The following is a 19147-nucleotide window of genomic DNA, read 5'->3' as shown; positions in this document are numbered from 1 at the left end:
TGGCCACAATTTAGGAGTAAGAAATCTGTAAATAGGAGGCGCCTAAGAAGTCTTTAAGATGATGTTGCGTAGTCCGTACTCATACTATTTTGTCTCCGCTTCTGTTGTGGAAACCAAGGAAACCTACTCCTAGAACTGGAGTCGTCTTCTTCATTGTTTGTCTATTCTTTTTGTCCCCTTGGTCATACCTTCCCTTGTTTCCTCCTCCTCCTCCTTGCTCCAGAGTCTATTCCCATAGGACAGTAGAGCCTTCCCTGTCATTGACATACACACCCCAGCGTTTCACTTGCTTGCACTGTGTTTTTCATGCACGTTGAGGCTGCACTCTCTCTTTTTCTCTCTTTCCTGCATCATCACAGTTGTATTTGGCTGCCATGGACAGTAGCAGCCATATGAGCTGGCAGCTTAAGCCCTCGGACAGTGCTCGGACGTACTGGTAACAGCGCCCGCAAAATCGGAACAGGTACTGAAATAAGGTCCTTCTCGCTGAACTCCCACCCACACCCTGCCATCCCTGCACTTATTTCCCCAGGCCAGTGCCAAAGTATTCACATTCCTTCTCCCTGCACTTCCCACCCTATCCTTTTCCTGCCCAGGGTTTACGCTAGCTAGGCCTGCCCTGGTGCTTAGTAATGGAGCAACATCAACATCTTTCCTTGGCAAAGCTTCCTGTGGTCTTCATGGCAGTCAGTCGCACCTCTTGGAGATGAACAGATTAGCAGGAGTTTTGTAATGAGAGAGGAATCTCCTCCTCTCTAACTAGGCCTCCAGTTTGGATGCTGCCAAGTGTCTGAAACTGAAAACATGAGAAGAACCCAGTTTAGCTAACATGGGCATCTTTCTTAATGAAATGCCTATTTGTCTTTCGTCAGTGAATCTCTTGGTATCGCAGCTGATGCTGTGGAACACACATTTTAAAAACAACAACAAATAATGCCACCAGCATAGAACTGCTACTAAAGCTTCTCCTAACAAATCTATAATCCAGAGCACTTAAATTCTGCCCACTGCATGTTTCAAAATAGCTTCCTAGCTGTGTTGCACGTACAATCTTTCTATTAGAAATGTTTGCAGGCAAGGTTTGACAGGAAGAACGCTACTCCGGTTCCTGTTTAAAAATGGGTTCCCCTCTGGCTTTGACAAACTAGCCATAGAGTTTTCTTAATCAGTAACAAGTAAGCACAGTTGCCATGTGGTGCTTTCTTCTTCCTGTGATGCTAAGTGGCAAGAATCCATCAAAAAACAACTTCTGTAGAATCTTAAAGGGAAAGGGGAATAAGCATAGTTTGGTGATAAGAGACCATCTTTATATACCAAAGGGTCTAAATTCAATTCCTAGCATCCTAGCTGGGGGGGACAGGGGACTACAGTGGCTGTAGTTCAAAGTTAGAGCATATGCATTGCTCAGTTCCTAGCATCTCTAGGTAGTACAGTGAAATGGCCCTGCTGGAAATTCTGGGGAGCTGCTTCCACTCAAGTGTATAAGAGCTAGATGGATCAACGGTGTGACTCTGTATAAAGCTTCCTTATATCCATAACAAAAGCATTGTAAGTAGGTGTGGCTGGAAAGAGCCTTTGCCTGAGATCTCAGGTATTGGCGGGCAGTAGCAGGTAGCCAGCCCAGGGCCACATGGACCTATGGTCTGACTTAAGTACAAAGTAGCTTCTTGAGAGCCGTGTGTAGTTTTGAATCCTAGAGGCAGGTATTTGGGGAGAGCTTAATCCTGTGTGGTTCATCCCTTTAAAACAAGCCCAACCAACCAACCTGCACTCTTTATCTACTGAAGCAAACTGAAAGACGTCTGCCCTGGAAAAAGTGCCTGCCCTAATGCAGGTTCTTCTTTTGTTTCCCTGGTTGGTTGGTTGGTTAGCACAGCCCACTAGCCACAGTCTGCATCCTGTTCCTAGACCTGTTTGTATACATCAAGCTGTTACACCTCCACATCACCCATTCCTCCTGAGGCTTTTGTGCTGCGCTGGCTTCCATTCTCCGGTGTCACTTGCCTGGTCTTCATTCTTGCCACCTCCTTGTCATTGGCTTGCTCTGCTTTGGCAAATGCTTGTGGGTCTCTTGAGATGGCTGGCCTGTCAAGGAAACAGCCTTGGCTCGGCGCACTCTTTATCAAGCGCATGAATGGGTGTGTGCATCATTCAATGCATGTTGCTTGTACTCTCCAGAATGCCACTGCATCTTCCTCTCTTGTAAGCAGTCTTGCATTGGCCTTGCTTGGGCAACCAAGCCCCGGATGCAGCATTTCCTAATTCTCACGGGTGTATGCAGTTGCCCATTGCATTGTGTATTTTTAATGTTCTGTATTACCTACTTTGTATTTCAGGCAATTCCCCCCACCCCCACCCCAGGATAGTTTTACAGCGCAGAATATACTTAATGAAATTAGAGCACTATCTGAACTTTAAAAACAAAAGAAATGTTACACTGAATGCTTACGATTAATTAAGCAGTATATAACGACCTCAAAGAAATGAATATAATCAGGGGTACCATTTTGCATTGAGGGGAGGAGTGCATAGAACTTTCTGGTGGGACCATAAACAAGGCTAAATTGCATGATCAGTACTGCAAGTTTATCAGCGCAGGCTAAATACTCACCCTCTTTTATGTTTGAAGCAAAAATGTTTGGTCCTTTTTGTATGCATAACTTACTCTGTAGGCCTGCAATGGTTTATAACAATAGCTAACTAGAAAGAACAAAAAAATTCCTTCCAGTAGCACCTTAAAGACCAACTAAGTCAGTTCTTGGTATGAGCTTTCGTGTGCATGCACACTTCTTCAGATACACTCAGATAGATTCAGTGTATCTGAAGAAGTGTGCATGCACACGAAAGCTCATACCAAGAACTGACTTAGTTGGTCTTTAAGGTGCTACTGGAAGGAATTTTTTTGTTTTGACTATGGCAGACCAACACGGCTACCTATCTGTAACTGTAACTAGAAAGAATACATGAATTTTGAATGTGGGTGGCAGAGACTGCCCTCCTTAAGTGGTTGGCCTCTATAAAATGCCTGTCATCCTTCTTCCCTCACCCCAAAACCTGATTTAGATTAAGGACATGTTGTAGTATTTGTGTGGTTCTGCTGGAGAAAAGCTTTGAATTTCCACTAAGGACCAGTCCAGCTGCCCCTCGTAGGTCTGCTGTTTTTCCCCCCTTTTGCTTTCTAAGGAAAAAATTCCTCTGAGGTTAGGACCAGAAGGGGGAAAGAGCTGCTTAACATTTTACACAGCAAGAAACAATTGGAAGAAACACCACATACAGGAAGCAGCTGCAACAACTAATCTTGTTCCCAACACATCTTGAAAATGTTTTTTTTTTGGGGGGGGGTCAAGGGAAAGCTCTTATATTTAATTCTGAGTAAAACTGCTTTTTAAAAAAAATGTATGTTGCAGCTAATGCAGACAGGTTGGGGCTAGACATTTTCCTGCTCAAGATCTTGCAGTAGGAAGATTGGTGGGGAGAGGGAGAGAGAAGTGGAACTGTCACCTTGTGAAGAAGCGTCTCCTTGGAATATGTGGGCACAGGTTTTGGTTGGGATTGTTCCAAAGATCAGCAAAGTCCCTAAAATGTATTTAGCAGACTGAGCCCTCCCAGGTGAAAATGTTTAGTGAAGATAGGATACATGTTCCAGCAACCCAAAATGTGTACATGTTGACCAGAACATCAGCACCAATCAGGCTGGCTCATGCTCAAAAAAACTGGACATGAATATTTTTGTCTTAAATTCAGTTGCTGAGAAGGGGCCAAAGGTTATCAGCAAAATATTTATGGCAGTTGCAAGATATTGAAGCTACCCACATTCACAGTGTCATTCAGGTGAGGAATAAAATAGACTAGTCCTTAGAAATATTAACTGCCTACATAAGTGAATGAATCCATAATATATAAAAGTTGAACCAAGCTTCAGGTTCTCCTGTTTTCTCCTTCTCTTCCCACGGAACTAGGAGGAAGACTTGGGGGCAGAGTTTGTTTCACTGTTACAGAATCCCAGCTTAGCATTGTGTTCAAATGAGAGATCTCCATTTAAAACAACACTGGTTAATTTAACAAGCTAACTTCATAAATAAAATGAGAGGTGATCCAGAGAGTAGTGCTGTTTAGCTAGACAGCCAAAGACCTGGTCCACACGCTCATAACTTTAAGCCGTGGTTGGTTTAGCCAAAGTGTGGTTTGTTTGAATGTCTGAACCCAGCAGCAAACCATGATGGCAGGTTGAGTTGTGCACTATGGCATGTTTTAACTATGGTTTGGTATCTTGTTTGAACCCACCAGCCTTGTTTAACTATGTTTTGTTTGGCCCCCCCCCCCCATATGCTCACCAAGCTACACAGGTACAAGGCAAGAGTAGTTGGGTAGCAAACCAAGCTTTGGAGGAACAAACTGTGATTTGTTGTTCATCTGTGAGACAATCATTTGCTGAGCCACAACGGCTTTGTGCTGTATATGTGAGTGTGAAATGGTATAGACCTAAAGGTCATTGGATATTTGGGGGTGGGGGAGCAGGCACTGTATTTCAGCCAAACCTGAAAGGGTTGGTTGAGAGGATGAAAGAATAATGTACACAGACACTGAGCTCTGTGGGGAAAGAATGTGATAAAAGCATAATAAATGTTAGGTTTGGTTCTCCTTTCAAGAGAACTTTGAGAGTAATATTTTTGTCTGTAGGACATAACTTTTCTTTAGAAAGATGGGAATCAAAGGAATCTATCTCAGTGGGAACAGCACAGATATTAACCAGGAGGTATTTATCTAATTAAATTTGAAAGGTCGGGTTGGCTGTCCATAAGTCATCTGCAGTGAAAGACCTGACTGAAAAGATGTCCTCATACATGGGCATGTATGGGAAATTGAGCTCACATCAGGAATGCCATTGAATCACTAACCTTGCCTCTCTTATCCTAATACCTGCTCTGCTTTACAGAATCAATGTTCTCTTCCCTAGGGAACACATCAGAAATAAATGTAGTGGTGTCTGCCTTGCTCTCTGTGTAAACTTGCTCTGTACCTCTTAGTACACACTAAGATTTCACACTGTTCTTTTTAAAAAAGAGAGAGAGAGTGCGAAACTTTACATCATGAGCGACCTTGCCTGTTTTATCCTCTGTGTTGCCTATTGCCCAGCAAGGGGTACTTCTGGAGCTACTGCAACAACCTTGAGAACAGGATCTGGTTGACATTTGTAGCTGAGCATTAAACTGTCCCAGAAGAACATCTGTCTTTCCAGTAAAAACAGGTGTTAATCCCATTGAGGCAGGTGTTCCAATCCTGTCCATGTTTACTCAGATGTAAACCTCATTTCACTCCGCGATATTTGATCTTGTGTTTTTGAGCATTGGATTTTAACTTGAGTCCATCGCCATGCTTGGTTTCAGCAAGCTAAGTTGATTTGATCGCTGCCAAGGAGTAAAAGAGTGACTCTGGGATAACACCAAGTTGACTCTAAGGAGGAAACATACTTCCTTGGAAGACACTTTTATTTTTACTTTATTTCATTTCATTTACATTGTGCCTTTCTTCCACCTTGGAACTCAAAGCAGCATGCAAAGGATTTCCAGTGGTCTACTGCCCAGGTACCAACCCAGACCCAGAACTACCAGCTGTCAGAGTAGGGAGCTCAGGCTGCTACATCTTGTGTCCTCAGACCATCCTCTGGCATATCTGCCTGAGTTCCTTCCTCCTTGTCGGTCTTCCATTGGCAAGCGAAAATGTCACTTTTAAAAGCATGGCCCTGCAGCTGAAGGGTGTTCTGCTGTGTTTTAGCTGGCTCCTGGATGGGTGGATGGGTGGATTTGTAGGGTGGACTGTATCAATGTTTGGACTGTTGGTTTTTATGTTGGGTTATTTTTATTATGTGCTGGTTCAAGTGTGTATAACAAATGCCTATATATATATATATACACACACACACACACACACACACACACACACACACAGTGGTGCCTCGCAAGACGAAATTAATCTGTTCCGCGAGTCTCTTCGTCTAGCGGTTTTTTCGTCTTGCGAAGCAAGCCCATTGACGGCTTAGCGGATTAGCGCTATTAGCGGCTTTTATCGGCTTAGCAGATAAGCGGCTTAGCGGCTTAGAAAAAGGGGGGGAAAGGAAAAAAACCCCGCAGGAACTCGCAAGACATTTTCGTCTTGCGAAGCAAGCCCATAGGAAATTCGTTTTGCGAAGCACCTCCAAAACGGAAAACCCTTTCGTCTAGCGGGTTTTCCGTCTTGTGAGGCATTCGTCTTGCGGGGCACCACTGTATATGCATAATTGGCTTCTTATCAACGTGTTTTGTTGCATTATATGACAGAAAGGTAGGATTGTGTCCCCCTCACTAGCTCCTCTTTCCCACCTTGTGCCAGTGATTGTAGCAATGCCTCTAGAAGACCTGACCCTGCTTTATATCTCCCAGCATGGGTTCCTGGGCAGCCCTCAGTTTGCAACACATGTGGTGCCCTTAAATTTTCCATTTTTTTCTTTCATAGTAAAAAATATAGATATAGCGATGTATCTATATATTGCCACTCATCTCTTCCTTTCTTTGCATGATTGAAAGAGGAAATCTGGTGAGCCAAATCTCTGCTTTTTCTCCTCACTGTTTAATCAGGGAGCACTTGGATTGAGCACTGCAAGTATTTTGTAAATAGGCGTATCACTCATGGCCTGTCTAAATTCCAAATTTAGGTTTGTTTCTATACCAGCTTAACTGCCGAGGCTTTCCTTCAAAAAAATCATGGGATTTGTTATGCATATATCTTCCAAGCCCTTTTCTGCACCCAGGAGTTTTGGTTCTGGCATCTGTCAGAAGCCTAGGTGAACCTTTTGTTAAGGCGTTGGAAAGGATGATTAACCATTTGATATCTAACTTCAAATCTTAATACAAGGGGATGTATCAAGCAATACTTGAGTCTTAAGGTCTTGCCGATTACTCTGAATTGATCTACTATCTTCTTTGTGTTTTTTTCTCTTTCTCCAGTACACCTCCAGCATGAGAGCCAAATACCTCGCCACCAACCAGCCTCGGCCAGACTCTGGCAGTGTGCATTAAAAACTAGAATGTGGTCTAAGTTTAAAAAAAAGGAACAAAACGTGCCAACTGCTGCCATCCTGTGTTGTCCTCGCAGAACAGCCCTGCTTTTTTTCTGTCCTGAATCCAGCTCAGTTGCTTTTCTTGCTTCTCCACCCCTTTGGAGTGCACTTGGGGCAAAGCTAGGTGGAAGCTTATTACTGATTAAGGCTATACTTACTTGCACCTGTGTGTGCAGGAGTGGACAGAGAAGCAAGGTCCTGTGCACACCTGCAGGAGACTCGCCAGTTCACCCATGTTGTCCTGCTATGTGTGGGATCAGCTTTTGTTGACTGCCAATCAGGAAATTGCAAGCCGCTTGCCACCTTTTCTGCCAGGCCTCTGTCTAATTCATTGAGGACGAAAATGGTGTCGTGAGTCAAGCCTAGAAAAAGTGGATCATCTTACAGAAGTACTATGGATGCGACATACTAATCCGAGGAAGCCATATTTAATGCGCACACTGTCATAAAGTTCACATGCACTCAGCTTCTACTGCATATCTCTCATCTCTGTGCTACCCTAGAGAAGCGTCTCTTCATTCCAGGATTGACAAATCTGGGAGGCCACCTCTTCCTTCCATGTTAGAATGAGAAGGCCTGCTGATTCAATCATCCCCTTCCAGTACAAGTTTACTTCTTTCTCCCTCTCTCTAGACCTAGGTGCAAACACCTGGGGAGAAGTAGGGGGCTTCCCTTGCCAACTGCTGTATTCTCACTCCCCACACGCTATGCATGCACCCACATGCATGGATGAGTTCACATCGGCTGTGCTGAATTTTCCCACTCTACTTTGCCACTAGACTTTCTAATAGCAATCAGCAGAAGTTCTTTGACACTGATGTACAGACATGAAACTGGAGCCAGCATTCCTTCTGGTGCCAAAATATTTCAGGACAATGTTTAAGAAGCATTAGACGGGGGAGAGAAGGATCTTATCTCTGCTGTTGCCTGCATGGCACAAGTGTAACATGATAAAAGCGCAACTAAGAGTGCCAGCCAGGTTCGGTGCAAATGTTCCCCTGTGGCAAGATGGACTTACTGCTTTTTCTGAGCATTGGGACATGCAAGACCCTAGAAGCGTTGGATTCAGATATAGACCTTTGGGAGAGCTCCACAATCAATCTACAGATTTATGCTGCTCCTGTATCCCAGAAATGGGGAGCAAAAATACTGTGAATGTCAGAACAGGTTTGATATTTGCTTTTTCTCCCACCACCCTCTTTGGCCCGTCATGCTAATCTCTCATATCGGCTGCACAAACCACATTCTAGTTGCCTCTTAAAATGATGTGTGCTGGCAACAAAGATCAACAGCAGATTGAGAGAGATCAAAGTTCAGGGATGCCTGCACCAGTCCCACAGCTGCTGCATTGAAGGTGCTCTATTTGATAAAACACCGTGGGGGTCCAGGGGTGGGGGGTGACAACAGGAAATACTGGACAGGGAAGGCCCTTACTTATTTAATACTTTGATTTTTCATTTCTGTGTAACTTATCCCGCAACAAGTGACTAGAGACAGGGTAAAATACCTCCCAATGTCAGCTGGGATACCAGATCACTTTTTTGCGTGGCACCTTTATCAGAACTTGGGGGGTCCTCATTTAAGTTCACGTAGAAGCCACAGTGAGTTTGTCCCATCACCTAGGACAGTATTGGAGGAGAACTCCTCCAGACATAGAATGATAGAATTGTAGAGTTGAAAGGGACCTTGAGGATCATCTAGTCCAATCTCCTGCAATGCAGGAACATGCAGCTGCCCCATATGGGTCAAACCTGCAGCCTTGATGTTAGTAGCACCACGCTCTAATCAGCTGAGCTGTTCACCCACTTGATAACCCGTATCTCTTCCATTAGCAAAGGGCTGCTTTCAGGGGAAGGTCTGTATGCCTTCTCCTTGGAAATAGGTTACTTCCTACAAGGGTGTGACTCTTTTGCAGTTTGCTTACTGAGAAAGTGGAGGACCATGGGATCTTTGGGTGCTGCCTGCAGAAGGATAGAAAGAAAGATTGAAACAATCTTCAGTCAGTTGTCAAAAAGATTTACATGTATATGAACAGCATAGTAAGCCTTTAAATTTACCTCTGGGTATAGATTATGGTCATGTTCTACCCAATACTAATAGGAGAGGGTCTAAAAAGTTAAAGACTGTAAATGTTTATGTCCTCCCTGCCATCCGGCAACCTTTTAATAATCACTTTCCATCTGGCTAGCTCCAAAACTGGTCTCTTTTCCCACTCTAAGGACCATGCTGCGCATTGCAAAGCAGCAAACCCACATTTGCCATTGAGTGCACACTCAGTTGGGAGTTAATCCTCATTCTGCTTAGGTACATGGTTTTGAAACACCTTGTTTGTTCATGCTTCTAAAACAAAAAAATGTAGGTGTACACTTGAAACAGCTTATATTTATGGAACAGTTTTCAGATTGTACTGGAGAAGCAGCCCCCAAATATCACCCTTTGTAGCCTAGCCATGATTTTTAATGGCTTGAGAAAGGCAAGCCTTTAAACGAGGTCTCTTCCACCCCACGCCCACTAGTGTAGAAAGGAAGAGATTCACAGAGTATGAAATCATAGAGCTGTAGATTTGGAAAGGACCCCTTGACCCTTGCCCAACCCCCTGCAGATGCTCCAGTAAATGCTGTCTGTCCATACTGATGCTAACCAAGGGACCAACAACAACATTACAGTAACCACTATAGAAATTGCCTTCGTCCAAGGTGTAGCTGCAACTTACGCTCTGAAGAGGAGGGAGCAACCGGGTACACTGGTGGATCATGAATTGCCAAATGGAGATGTGCTTAGTATCTTCCATTGGATTTCTAGAAGGAGACCATTTGGGGAAAAGTGATGCTATAAGGCAAAGCTGCAAGGTCTCAACTGTGTGGATTTGATTGGGAGACTCTGGACTTGCTGTGACTTTTTTCCCAACTTCCGTAGAGTCGCAGCATCTAACTGCCTCGTTGCATGCAATGCAGGACCTTGGTGGATATCTTAATTAACGTGGGCAAGACTCAGCTTGGTTTTTAATTGAACCTCTTTTTTAAAAAGAACAACACCGATATGGATTCCTGAGTGACACCAACAGCACGTGGGGATTTTCCAAGGCTAGATTAAGTGGGCCTACTTCTGAAAAAGAAGCTTGCGTGTGGGGGCATTTGCACTGGCACGAGGAAAAGTGCGTACAGCGGTGACCTGCAAGTGAGGTGACTTCTCTATGCAGTCTCTTGTGCAATCCCAAACCATCTGTGGTTGCAGCATGTCTGTGGAATCGGCTTCTCAGGAGTTCTCTGCATCATTTGTTCTGCCCCCACTCTGCCCTGTCCTCCAGGCCAGCTTCCGAACAGACTAATTCCAAATTGCTGACTGGCCGGTTTTATCTTTTAGCTGGCTTTGGTGCCTGTTGGGGCTCTTAAATATCTTTGGTATAGCAAGTGAAACCACAAAAACTTTATTTTTTCTCTGTCCTAATTTGTATGAGTTTTTAAGTAATGTGATGGGGGTGGGGGTGGGGAACAATCTCAAGACCATATTGCTTGGAATGTGTCCTGGCTGATTTCCTCAGCGACTCTCAAATCATTTCAGAACCATCGCCCTGACTTTGATTTAGTTTCCGAAATTCTGGAGAGGGAGGAAGACTAATATCTAGAACTGCCTGATCAGAATCTAAATGAGGCAGTGAGACAACGGAATGGGAAACTGGAGTGATAAAGACTCTCCTTTTGATTGTCTTTCTCTCCCCCCCCCCCCAAAGTGCATCTGTGGCCATCTGCTTGTCTGCTTTATTTGGTCATGTTCCTCCCCTCCCCCCTAAAAAAACACCCCCATGGCATTGTCACAGCACTTTTTTTATTAAAAAAAAACCAATTGTGAACCAAGAACCTTGTCAAGCACACAAACATCTCCACAATGTGAAATGTATATAGCATGTTGGACTCTCTGCGTCCAGTGTTCAAGACTGCATTGTAATCGTTAAAAAAAAAAAAAGGAAATTGAATCAAGACTTGGCTGTGAATTTATTTTTTGTGTGTGTGTGCTGTCCTGGAAATAAGTGTAGTGTTTTGTATCCTGTATGTTAATGTTAGCTGACTCCATTTTGAGTTCATTTTTGCTTATTAAAAGAAAAAGAAAAAAGAAGGGTTCATTGTACGAACTTGGCGTTCATCCACATATGCCGATCTGAGGAGTTCGATTCTCCTCTGTTGTCCCCTATTCCTTGTTAAATACCACTGGAAACATATTTTAATTTAGTGCTTCGAGTGTGACCAGCTTAGCAGTGATGGAAGGAGAGGGAGGCCCAGAATTTCCCAAGCCGCAGATTGCATGTTCATGGAAAGGTGTTTGTGTGTGTGTGTGTGTGTGTGTGTGCTCAGGGTACGATTTCCAATAATAATTAAAGCTTCCACAGTACTGCTTAGCCCAGACACTTGGTGGCGCCTAGATGCATCTGGGCCATACAGCTTGTGACCTACCAAGCCAAACAGCACACCTCACTCAACAAGCCGCCTGTTTTTGTTTTTCTGCCTGCCTGGAAGTGCAGAAATGGCAGTGTTGAAACTCCTGGCGGGCTACTTACTGTAAGCAGATGGGGAGCCAGTTGCACTTGGCTTGAATTCGTGCATGTCTTGAAATTCTTGGTGCTAAACACTATTTAGAAAGCCTGTGCTGCCTCTGCTCTTTTTTTGTGGTTTATTAAATTTTATTTAAGAAAAAAAGTACTCTGCTCTTTATCCCCTGTTAGGATGAGCATTGTGTGTGTTCACAAAGGGGAAGAATACCACCTACATTTTGCAGTAATCAGTGTCGCAGTGGCCATGAGAAAGAAGTTGAGCTGCTCTCTTTTGACACAGCTTTAGCCTGCAGTTCAAGTTCCTACTTCAGCATGGAAGGCTGAAAGTCATAGGACCATTTCACATAATGCTGTGTAGCAGAGATTGTAGCAATGCTGATTGTAGCAGAGATACTGTGGGATAGTTTTGGTTGTGTGAAATGTGTCCCATGCGTAAGTTTTTGTGTGGTACTCATGAACTGGAGGCAAGCTTATGTGATTCACATGCAAAAAATACTTCTTAAAAGGCCACACGGATACAAGCCAGTGTTAACTTACACTGTTCTTGCCTGCTCTCAGCCAGTGTTCCAGGAGAGCGTACAGACTCTGCCATCCTTAGCAAGGCTTTGAATATCAGGCAAGATCTTTCTTTTCCAGGACCAGTATCCCATGAGGATTAATAGCTAGGAGGCTTGGATTTCAACTCCTTACAAACATTTATCTCATACATTTCCTGAATTTTCAGGCTATAATTCATTGTGCTCTCTTTGAATTGCCTGCAATATTAAATCAGCTGGGTTCCCCTTTTCTTCACCTTCGATATTTCCCATTTCTGTTACTCACGATTAATCTGTAACTTAGATGGGAAACCAGTGTCCATATGTTGTTGGACTCCAACTCCCATTAGCCTCAGCCAATGGTTCGAATCATCATGGATGATGGGAACTGTAATTCAACAACATCTGGAGGGCTTTCCCCACCCTGTTTTAACTAATGGCTGGCCTGGACCTCAAAAACCTTAAGTCTAACCCAGTTTGAACGTGTCTTGAGGAGCAGGCCCTGAGCCACATGGGAGCTTGCTGTTTGAAAGGAGTCTACAGGGCATGTGAGAGCCTTTGGAAACCTCTAGAGCAGGCTTCCTCAAACTTGGCCCTCCAGCTGTTTTTGGCCTACAACTCCCATGATCCCTAGCTAGCAGGACCAGTGGTCAGGGATGATGGGAATTGTAGTCTCAAAACATCTGGAGGGCCGAGATTGAGGGAGCCTGTTCTAGAGTAGCTTCTTGGATCTTAGCCATTTATGTATGTGTGTGTGAGAGAGAAATTACTATGCACAGCTAGTTGCAGGACTGCAGAGTTTGATTCCTGGAATGTTATCTGCTAAAACAAGAAAGAATCTCTGCTGCTAATCTTTATTTTTGAGCTTGCCCAAGAGAGAGAAGGTTCAGAGACACACTTTGCTTTTCCAAGGGATCCGATTAAAAAATGACCCAGTAGAATTAATCTCAGCCTTGAGAAGTGCACAGTGCTGAAAAGGAAGTGGGAGAGAGCCACTCTTCCAACTTCCTGTTTCAGCTCTATGTACTTTTAACCACCCTTATCGCCTAATGATCAAGGGGGGCAGCGAGTGGGGAGGCTCAGAGGCTCTTGCAGGGGGAGATCTCAAGAGCTTCATTGGCAACCCATGGCTTAAGCTCCCATAACCTCTAAAGCGTGGGGTGGTTGATTAAAGGAGTCGCTGTATCAGGAGTGGGAAATTTGATGGGACCATTGAAGGTGAGAGCTGGGATCCCCTAGAGCCTAGACTTTTTTCATTCTTGACTGACATGCAGTTGTCAGATGAGAGTTTGGCGGTGGGATTGGGGAGATGGCTTGGCTTCACTAGACTTCAGTTTTTCCTCTGTAAACGAGGCAACTCCCCTCTCGCCCAACTAGGTGAAGTTTTGCTTTTGACGTCCTGCATAGGAAGATGCAGCGGTCTGGGCTTTTATTTATTTATTTATAACAGAAAACTGCCCCTTCTGGGTGCACTTGGACCAAAAAAGAGGAAGAAAAGGCCAGTTTTTAAACAGGCAGCTATGAGGAAAGCAAAGCGTTATTCCTTTCAATATTTAAAGAGGGGTTGCTCTACTCCCTCAGGATCAATCTAGGTGCTGCGTGTCTTCGACAACAAGAACAACACCACTGTCCTCTCTATGCAATGTTGGTTTTTTCTATTTTACGTTAGGATTCTTATACTCTGAATTTCTCCACCACAAGGGCTCTATCTCCAGAGAGCGTTGGAAGTAGTTGGCAAGAATGTTGCTAACACACACACACACACACACACACACACACACACACACAGCATCAGGTGTGCTGTTAAATTTGCTTCTGGGATTTGCCAACTAGAATGATCCAGCTATGGTAGCTGTGCTTTTCATTAGCAGACCAATGGCAGCCACAATTGGGAGATGACTGTCTTTGTCCCCGTGCTGTAAAAAGGTGGTTCTGCTTTCTGGGCAGTGATCTGCAAGGAAAGGCACAAGAATAGGCCAGGCTGCTTTTCCTAGCTGTAACATAGGTCCTGGATCCTTTGTTAACAAGAGTCAACATGGGAATTGCCTGAGGACTTCTCTCTTCTGGCTTCTCTTCCTCACCTTTTGACTTACTGTCACAGAAACATACCAGTGAAGACAAAACTGACATTTTCTCTCTCTCCTAACTTGGTTTTGTTTAAAACCACAATGGCTGTACTGTATATCCTGCCACTTTATATAAAGATACACATGTATATGTGTGTAATTTTTTAAAGCCTTTGAACATGACTAGTTGCTTTCAAGTGTTCTGCGCTTACCCCAAATGTTTTGAAATTTTGTGGGAGTATAAACTGAGGAGTGAGCCTGTTTTTGTATCCTTCCCTTTCCTCTCATTAGTTTTATTAAATTGTACTGTAACCATTTTTAAATTTTTTTTACTGGTTTGGGTTTTCTTTCCCCCCTTGTTCAGCAAATGCTAAACAAAAAGTTCTAAATGTAATTTCTGTGGTTTCTATTCAGCTTCAGTTTAATGTTTTAAAATAAACTTTGAAAACGCATAGCCCTGGAGTTACGTGTCTTAATTTTAAATCACTGCCATTGTTCCTTGCGGCTTTTGTTTTATATTTAAGTTTGGGCATAGTTTGTTAGCATTGGGGACTGTGTTTTATGTATTTGTACACACAGAGGGAGAAACATGCAATTGGTTGCTTAGATTCTGCAATGAAAGGTAAAGGACCCCTGGGCGGTTAAGTCCAGTCAAAGGCAACTATGGGGTTGCGGCGCTCATCTCACTTTCAGACTGAGGGAGCCGGCGTTTGCCCACAGACAGCTTTCTGGTTCATGTTGCCAGCAGGACTAAACCACTTCTGGTGCAATGGGACACACAGAAGCCAGAGCTGCAGTGATATCTATCTATTTGCACTGCTAAGCTTTCGAACTGCTAGGTAGGCAGGAGCTGGGACAGAGCAGCAGGAGCTCACCCTGTAGTGGGGATTCGAACTGCCAACCTTCCGATTGGCAAGCCCAAGAGGCTCAGTGATTTAGACCACAGCGCCACCCGCTCCCTTACTATTCTGCAATAAGAGAGGATGAAAGAGGAGGGGGCATAGCTTACCAGCACTGGTTGCAGACGTGCCCCCTTCTCCAGTCCTTGGCATCGTCCATGGCATCCTTCCCTGACCTGGTGCAATCCAGATGTTTTTGGACTACAACTCCCATCCACTGTAGACGGCATATCTATTGGCAAAGGCTGCCCTGCTGTAACTGAGTCTAAGTGGGGTTACTGAAGCAGCCGCCTGTATTTTGCTGCCTCTGCTTCCTCTTGTTTCCCCTGCATTGAACTTCAGATGGTAGAACTCCTTAGAGCAGGGACCCGTCCTCCATAAAATGGGTGGCTCACCTTTCTTGGCCTGTGTGAGGTACATTTCCTGCTGACCAACCCTCTGCACTGCAGTGCTGGATGTTTTCTCCCGCTCTGGAGGGTAGGACTCGAACCAATGGCTTCAAGTAACAAAAAGTGAGATTCCAACTAAACATCAGAGCTGTTTGACAGTGGAACGAAATCCCTCAGGAGGAGGTGGACTCAGTGGGCGTTTCAAAGCAGAGGTTGAATGGCCCTCTGTTTTGGATGCTTGAGCTGAGATTCCTGCATTGCAAGGGGTTGGGCTAGATGACTCTTGCTGTCGCTTCCAACTCAACTATTATATGTGGGCATGGGGAAGTGTGCCCTGATGCACAGCATGTCAAAGCTCATGATTTTGTGGGGAGGCTTCTCCCAAGTCATAGTGCCACGAAAACCTTCCCTGATGCAGTGGCTGCAAATGTTGTACCTTATAACTCTTGTCAAAAACCATTGTGGGCTCAGTTGCCACAAAGGTGTGTAATGATGACCCATCATTTGTAGGGAAAGCCATATTGATCGGGTTTTGTTTACCGTATTGACAGTGAAAGTGAAATCAACCGCCTTACCTGTTCAGGATGGTTAATACTTCTCTCGTCTGCATTCAAAAGATGCCTGGATCGGTCAGTCCCCCCCCCCTTGTTCTTTCCCCCCAAAAAAATATTTATTGGTGGAAATGCATGCCACTCAGAATCTGAGCTTCTGGAAAAACCACTTGTTCTTGCCTGTCTTGTATCTCTCCTTAAATTTCACTCTGGCCTCCCGCCGGGCTTTACGTTTCAGCGCAGGGTCCCTACAGACATCCTTGTTGACAACAGTCTTGTCAAGGGGAGTATCAGCGGAGTACCTGGTAGGCATCAAATGGCTGTAATTGTAGATCTTCACAAAGGACTTGATCTTGGAATGCTTGGCAATCTTCTTGCCCATGCTTGCTGTCACTTTGCGTGGGTAGCGATTGATGCCGGCCATCAGAGCGTGGCTGTAGGGGCGGTCAGAGGTGCCATCATCAATATTCTTAACAATAACAGCTTTGCCTCCGGAGTAACGCCCAGCAAGGACAAGGACAATTTTCCCTGGTTTCATAAACTTGCCCTTCTTGCAGCTGCAGCAGCGATGGCACCCACACCCTATTGTGGGACCCTGACCCAGTCAAGGCAGTGGCGTAGCGTGGGTTGTCAGCACCTGGGGCAAGGCAAGTAATTTGCGCCCCCTAACCTGTGGATTTGTGCCCCCTAACCCTAACCCCCAGATGTTGCGCCCGGTGCGGCCGGCCCCCCCTGCACCCCCCACGCTACACCACTGAGTCAAGGTGCCCAGGGTGCAGTGATGATGTTTTCGGATATGGAATATCCAGAATATCTGCATTGCTTTCCCCGTCTGCCCCTCATGGTGCAGGCAGCCTTCACCGATTGTGCTAGTTGGGGCTGGTGGATTTGCCATCCAAAGCAATTGGAGCACATCAGGTTAGCCAAAACTGAAATAGCCACACTGGAACTAGAAAATAAGCAGGTTTTTTTAAAAAGACAACAACAAGGAACAAGTGGGATAAAGGTAAAGGGGCCCCGGCCATTAGGTTCAGTCATGACCGACTCTGGGGTTGTGGCGCTCATCTCACTTTATTGGCCAAGGGAGCCGGCGTACAGCTTCCGGATCATGTGGCCAGCATGACTAAGCCACTTCTGGCAAACCAGAGCAGCGCACGGAAACGCCGTTTACCTTCCCACCGGAGAGGTACCTATTTATCTACTTGCACTTTGACATGCTTTCGAACTGCTAGGTTGGCAGGAGCAGGGACTGAGCAACGGGAGCTCACCCCGTCACGGGGATTCGATCCACCTACCTTCTGACTGGCAAATCCTAGGCTCTGTGGTTTAACCCACAGTGCCACCCACGTCCCTTAACAAGTGGGATAGCGGGTAGATTAACTTGGTTCTGTGAAAGGAGTCCATCTCTGCTTCTTCCAGTTGCTATTTGCATTCGGCATCAATCCTATCTTGTTTCCACAGCTTTCAGCTGCAGACCATAATGCTATCTCTGCTTACTCACATTTCAAGTGTTCGTGTCACACTGCTTCCACCAGGTGGCGGCAGCACCCTATGTGTCCCCTGTAAAATTTTAAGCACCTCCAGGAAAAAACAAAAGAGAGCCTTGAAGCAGTGACTAAGGAATTCATGATAGCAAATCTGTTGTCAGCTAGAATCCACTTTGTTGGATGCATGAATTGTTATACTGAGTTGGTGTAGTAGAGAGAGAGAGAGACAGAGGGATTGCATGGGCGGGGAAGGGGTGAATTGTAAGCTGTGACATCGAAAGGAAATGAAATGTAGAAAGGTTCAGGTGTTATATTCACACACACACACAGCCAGTTAAGTTGATGATCCAGACATCCTGCCATTTGTAAGTCAGTTAACACATGCAGCGTGATAAAAACCCACTGCCTCCATCCAATTCAACCAGTCTTTCGAGGTGATGCAAGAGTAATTCTAGCTATTTTGCAGCAGCAGCAAAAAAACCCTGGAAAATAACATTGCAAGGAAGGATCTGCGCCAGAACTTAGTTATTTCTCTTGGTAGTTGCTGGCAGGTTGATTTTCTTGATGTGAGGGAGCGTTTCCCACACTACTCTGAAAGGTATAGCCTACTCATTTTGCTGTGTATGTAAATGATATATTAATTTCTACTTGGGAAGGGAAACTAAAGGAACTGCAATGCCAAATGCCCTTACTCGAGATTAAGGTAAGGGGACAGTCCTCGGATTTACAAATCAGTCCCCATACAAAATCCTATCATTCCTACTAAAAAATGTCCCTGGATTCATTGAAAAAAAATCTGGTAACCTTAGATTAAGGCCCATATCATTCACTGAAACTTACAGTCTGAGTAAGAATGTACACAATCAAGTTCAAGTGTTTGAGACGGTGTAATACTTCTGCAATTTTATCAAGCATATCCCCCCCCCCCGCCCAATGATGTGCTTCCTGCGGGTTTTTTTTCCTCCCCCCCTTTTTCTAAGCCGCTAAGCCGCTTATCTGCTAAGCCGATAATAATAGCGCTAATAGTGCTAATCCGCTAATCCGTCAATGGGTTTGCTTCGCAAGACGAAAAAACTGCTAGACGAAGAGACTCGCGGAACGGATTAATTTCGTCTTGCGAGGCACCACTGTACTTGAAATTGGTGCTTTGTTTAGCTATATATTCTGCCTTACTTCCAACATGGAAGTCAGGGCAGCATACATGTGACCCCTAGGAGTGTTGCAGGATGTCAGGGGTTCAGAAGGAGAGACACAGGAGGGGGAGCAAATGGAGAGTGAGGAGGAGGAGTACGAGGGGGGCGCAGGCAGTGACAGTGGCCAGAGTTATTCCACAAGCCTCTCTAGCGAATCGGAGGACTCACAGAAGGGAGCGCCGGTGGCCAGAGCGAGGGGGGCTCCAGGGGGGAAGCCCCAGGAGGAAGGGGCCAGCGGGGAGTCCCTGAGCAGCAGTTGGAGATCAGGACCAGCATCTCCACCAGAGCGCAGTGGGGAGGGGGAGTCCCAGGAGTCGGGACCAGTGTCCTCACCACCAGAGGGAGGAGAGGAATCAGGTTTGGCAACGCCCACATCAGGAAGCG

General features: G+C 45.1%; 1 protein-coding gene, 1 long non-coding RNA gene and 1 pseudogene across 4 annotated transcripts in view; 2 read left to right on the top strand and 1 right to left on the bottom strand.

Annotated features, from left to right (window-relative positions):
- TTYH3 (tweety family member 3) overlaps nucleotides 1-11075 on the top strand; it is a 78778-nt gene extending 67703 nt beyond the window's left edge. Inside the window, exons 14-15 of one of the 2 annotated variants that reach the window (XM_083711595.1) lie at nucleotides 360-463; nucleotides 6984-11075. In XM_083711595.1, the coding sequence (XP_083567721.1) occupies nucleotides 360-440 (81 nt within the window). In that variant the 3' untranslated portion in view covers nucleotides 441-463; nucleotides 6984-11075. The remainder of the gene's footprint in view (nucleotides 1-359; nucleotides 464-6983) is intronic. The other variant, XM_083711596.1, reaches the window with a different exon arrangement.
- Nucleotides 11076-11796: 721 nt separating this feature from the next.
- On the top strand, nucleotides 11797-14696 carry LOC310831358. The gene is made up of 2 exons (XR_014557802.1): nucleotides 11797-14104; nucleotides 14142-14696. It is a non-coding gene; the product is annotated as an uncharacterized lncRNA (long non-coding RNA).
- Nucleotides 14697-16193: 1497 nt separating this feature from the next.
- On the bottom strand, nucleotides 16194-16656 carry LOC310831346 (large ribosomal subunit protein eL27 pseudogene; annotated as a pseudogene). The gene has a single exon. The product of its transcript is annotated as a large ribosomal subunit protein eL27 pseudogene (transcript).
- Nucleotides 16657-19147: the final 2491 nt, after the last annotated feature.

Source organism: Podarcis gaigeae (genome assembly GCF_964106915.1).
Source record: "Podarcis gaigeae genome assembly, chromosome: 14".
In the NCBI taxonomy this organism is placed as follows: Eukaryota; Metazoa; Chordata; class Lepidosauria; order Squamata; family Lacertidae; genus Podarcis; species Podarcis gaigeae.
The sequence above is the reverse complement of the archived record's forward strand: the minus strand, read 5'-3'. Positions and strand labels throughout refer to the sequence as shown.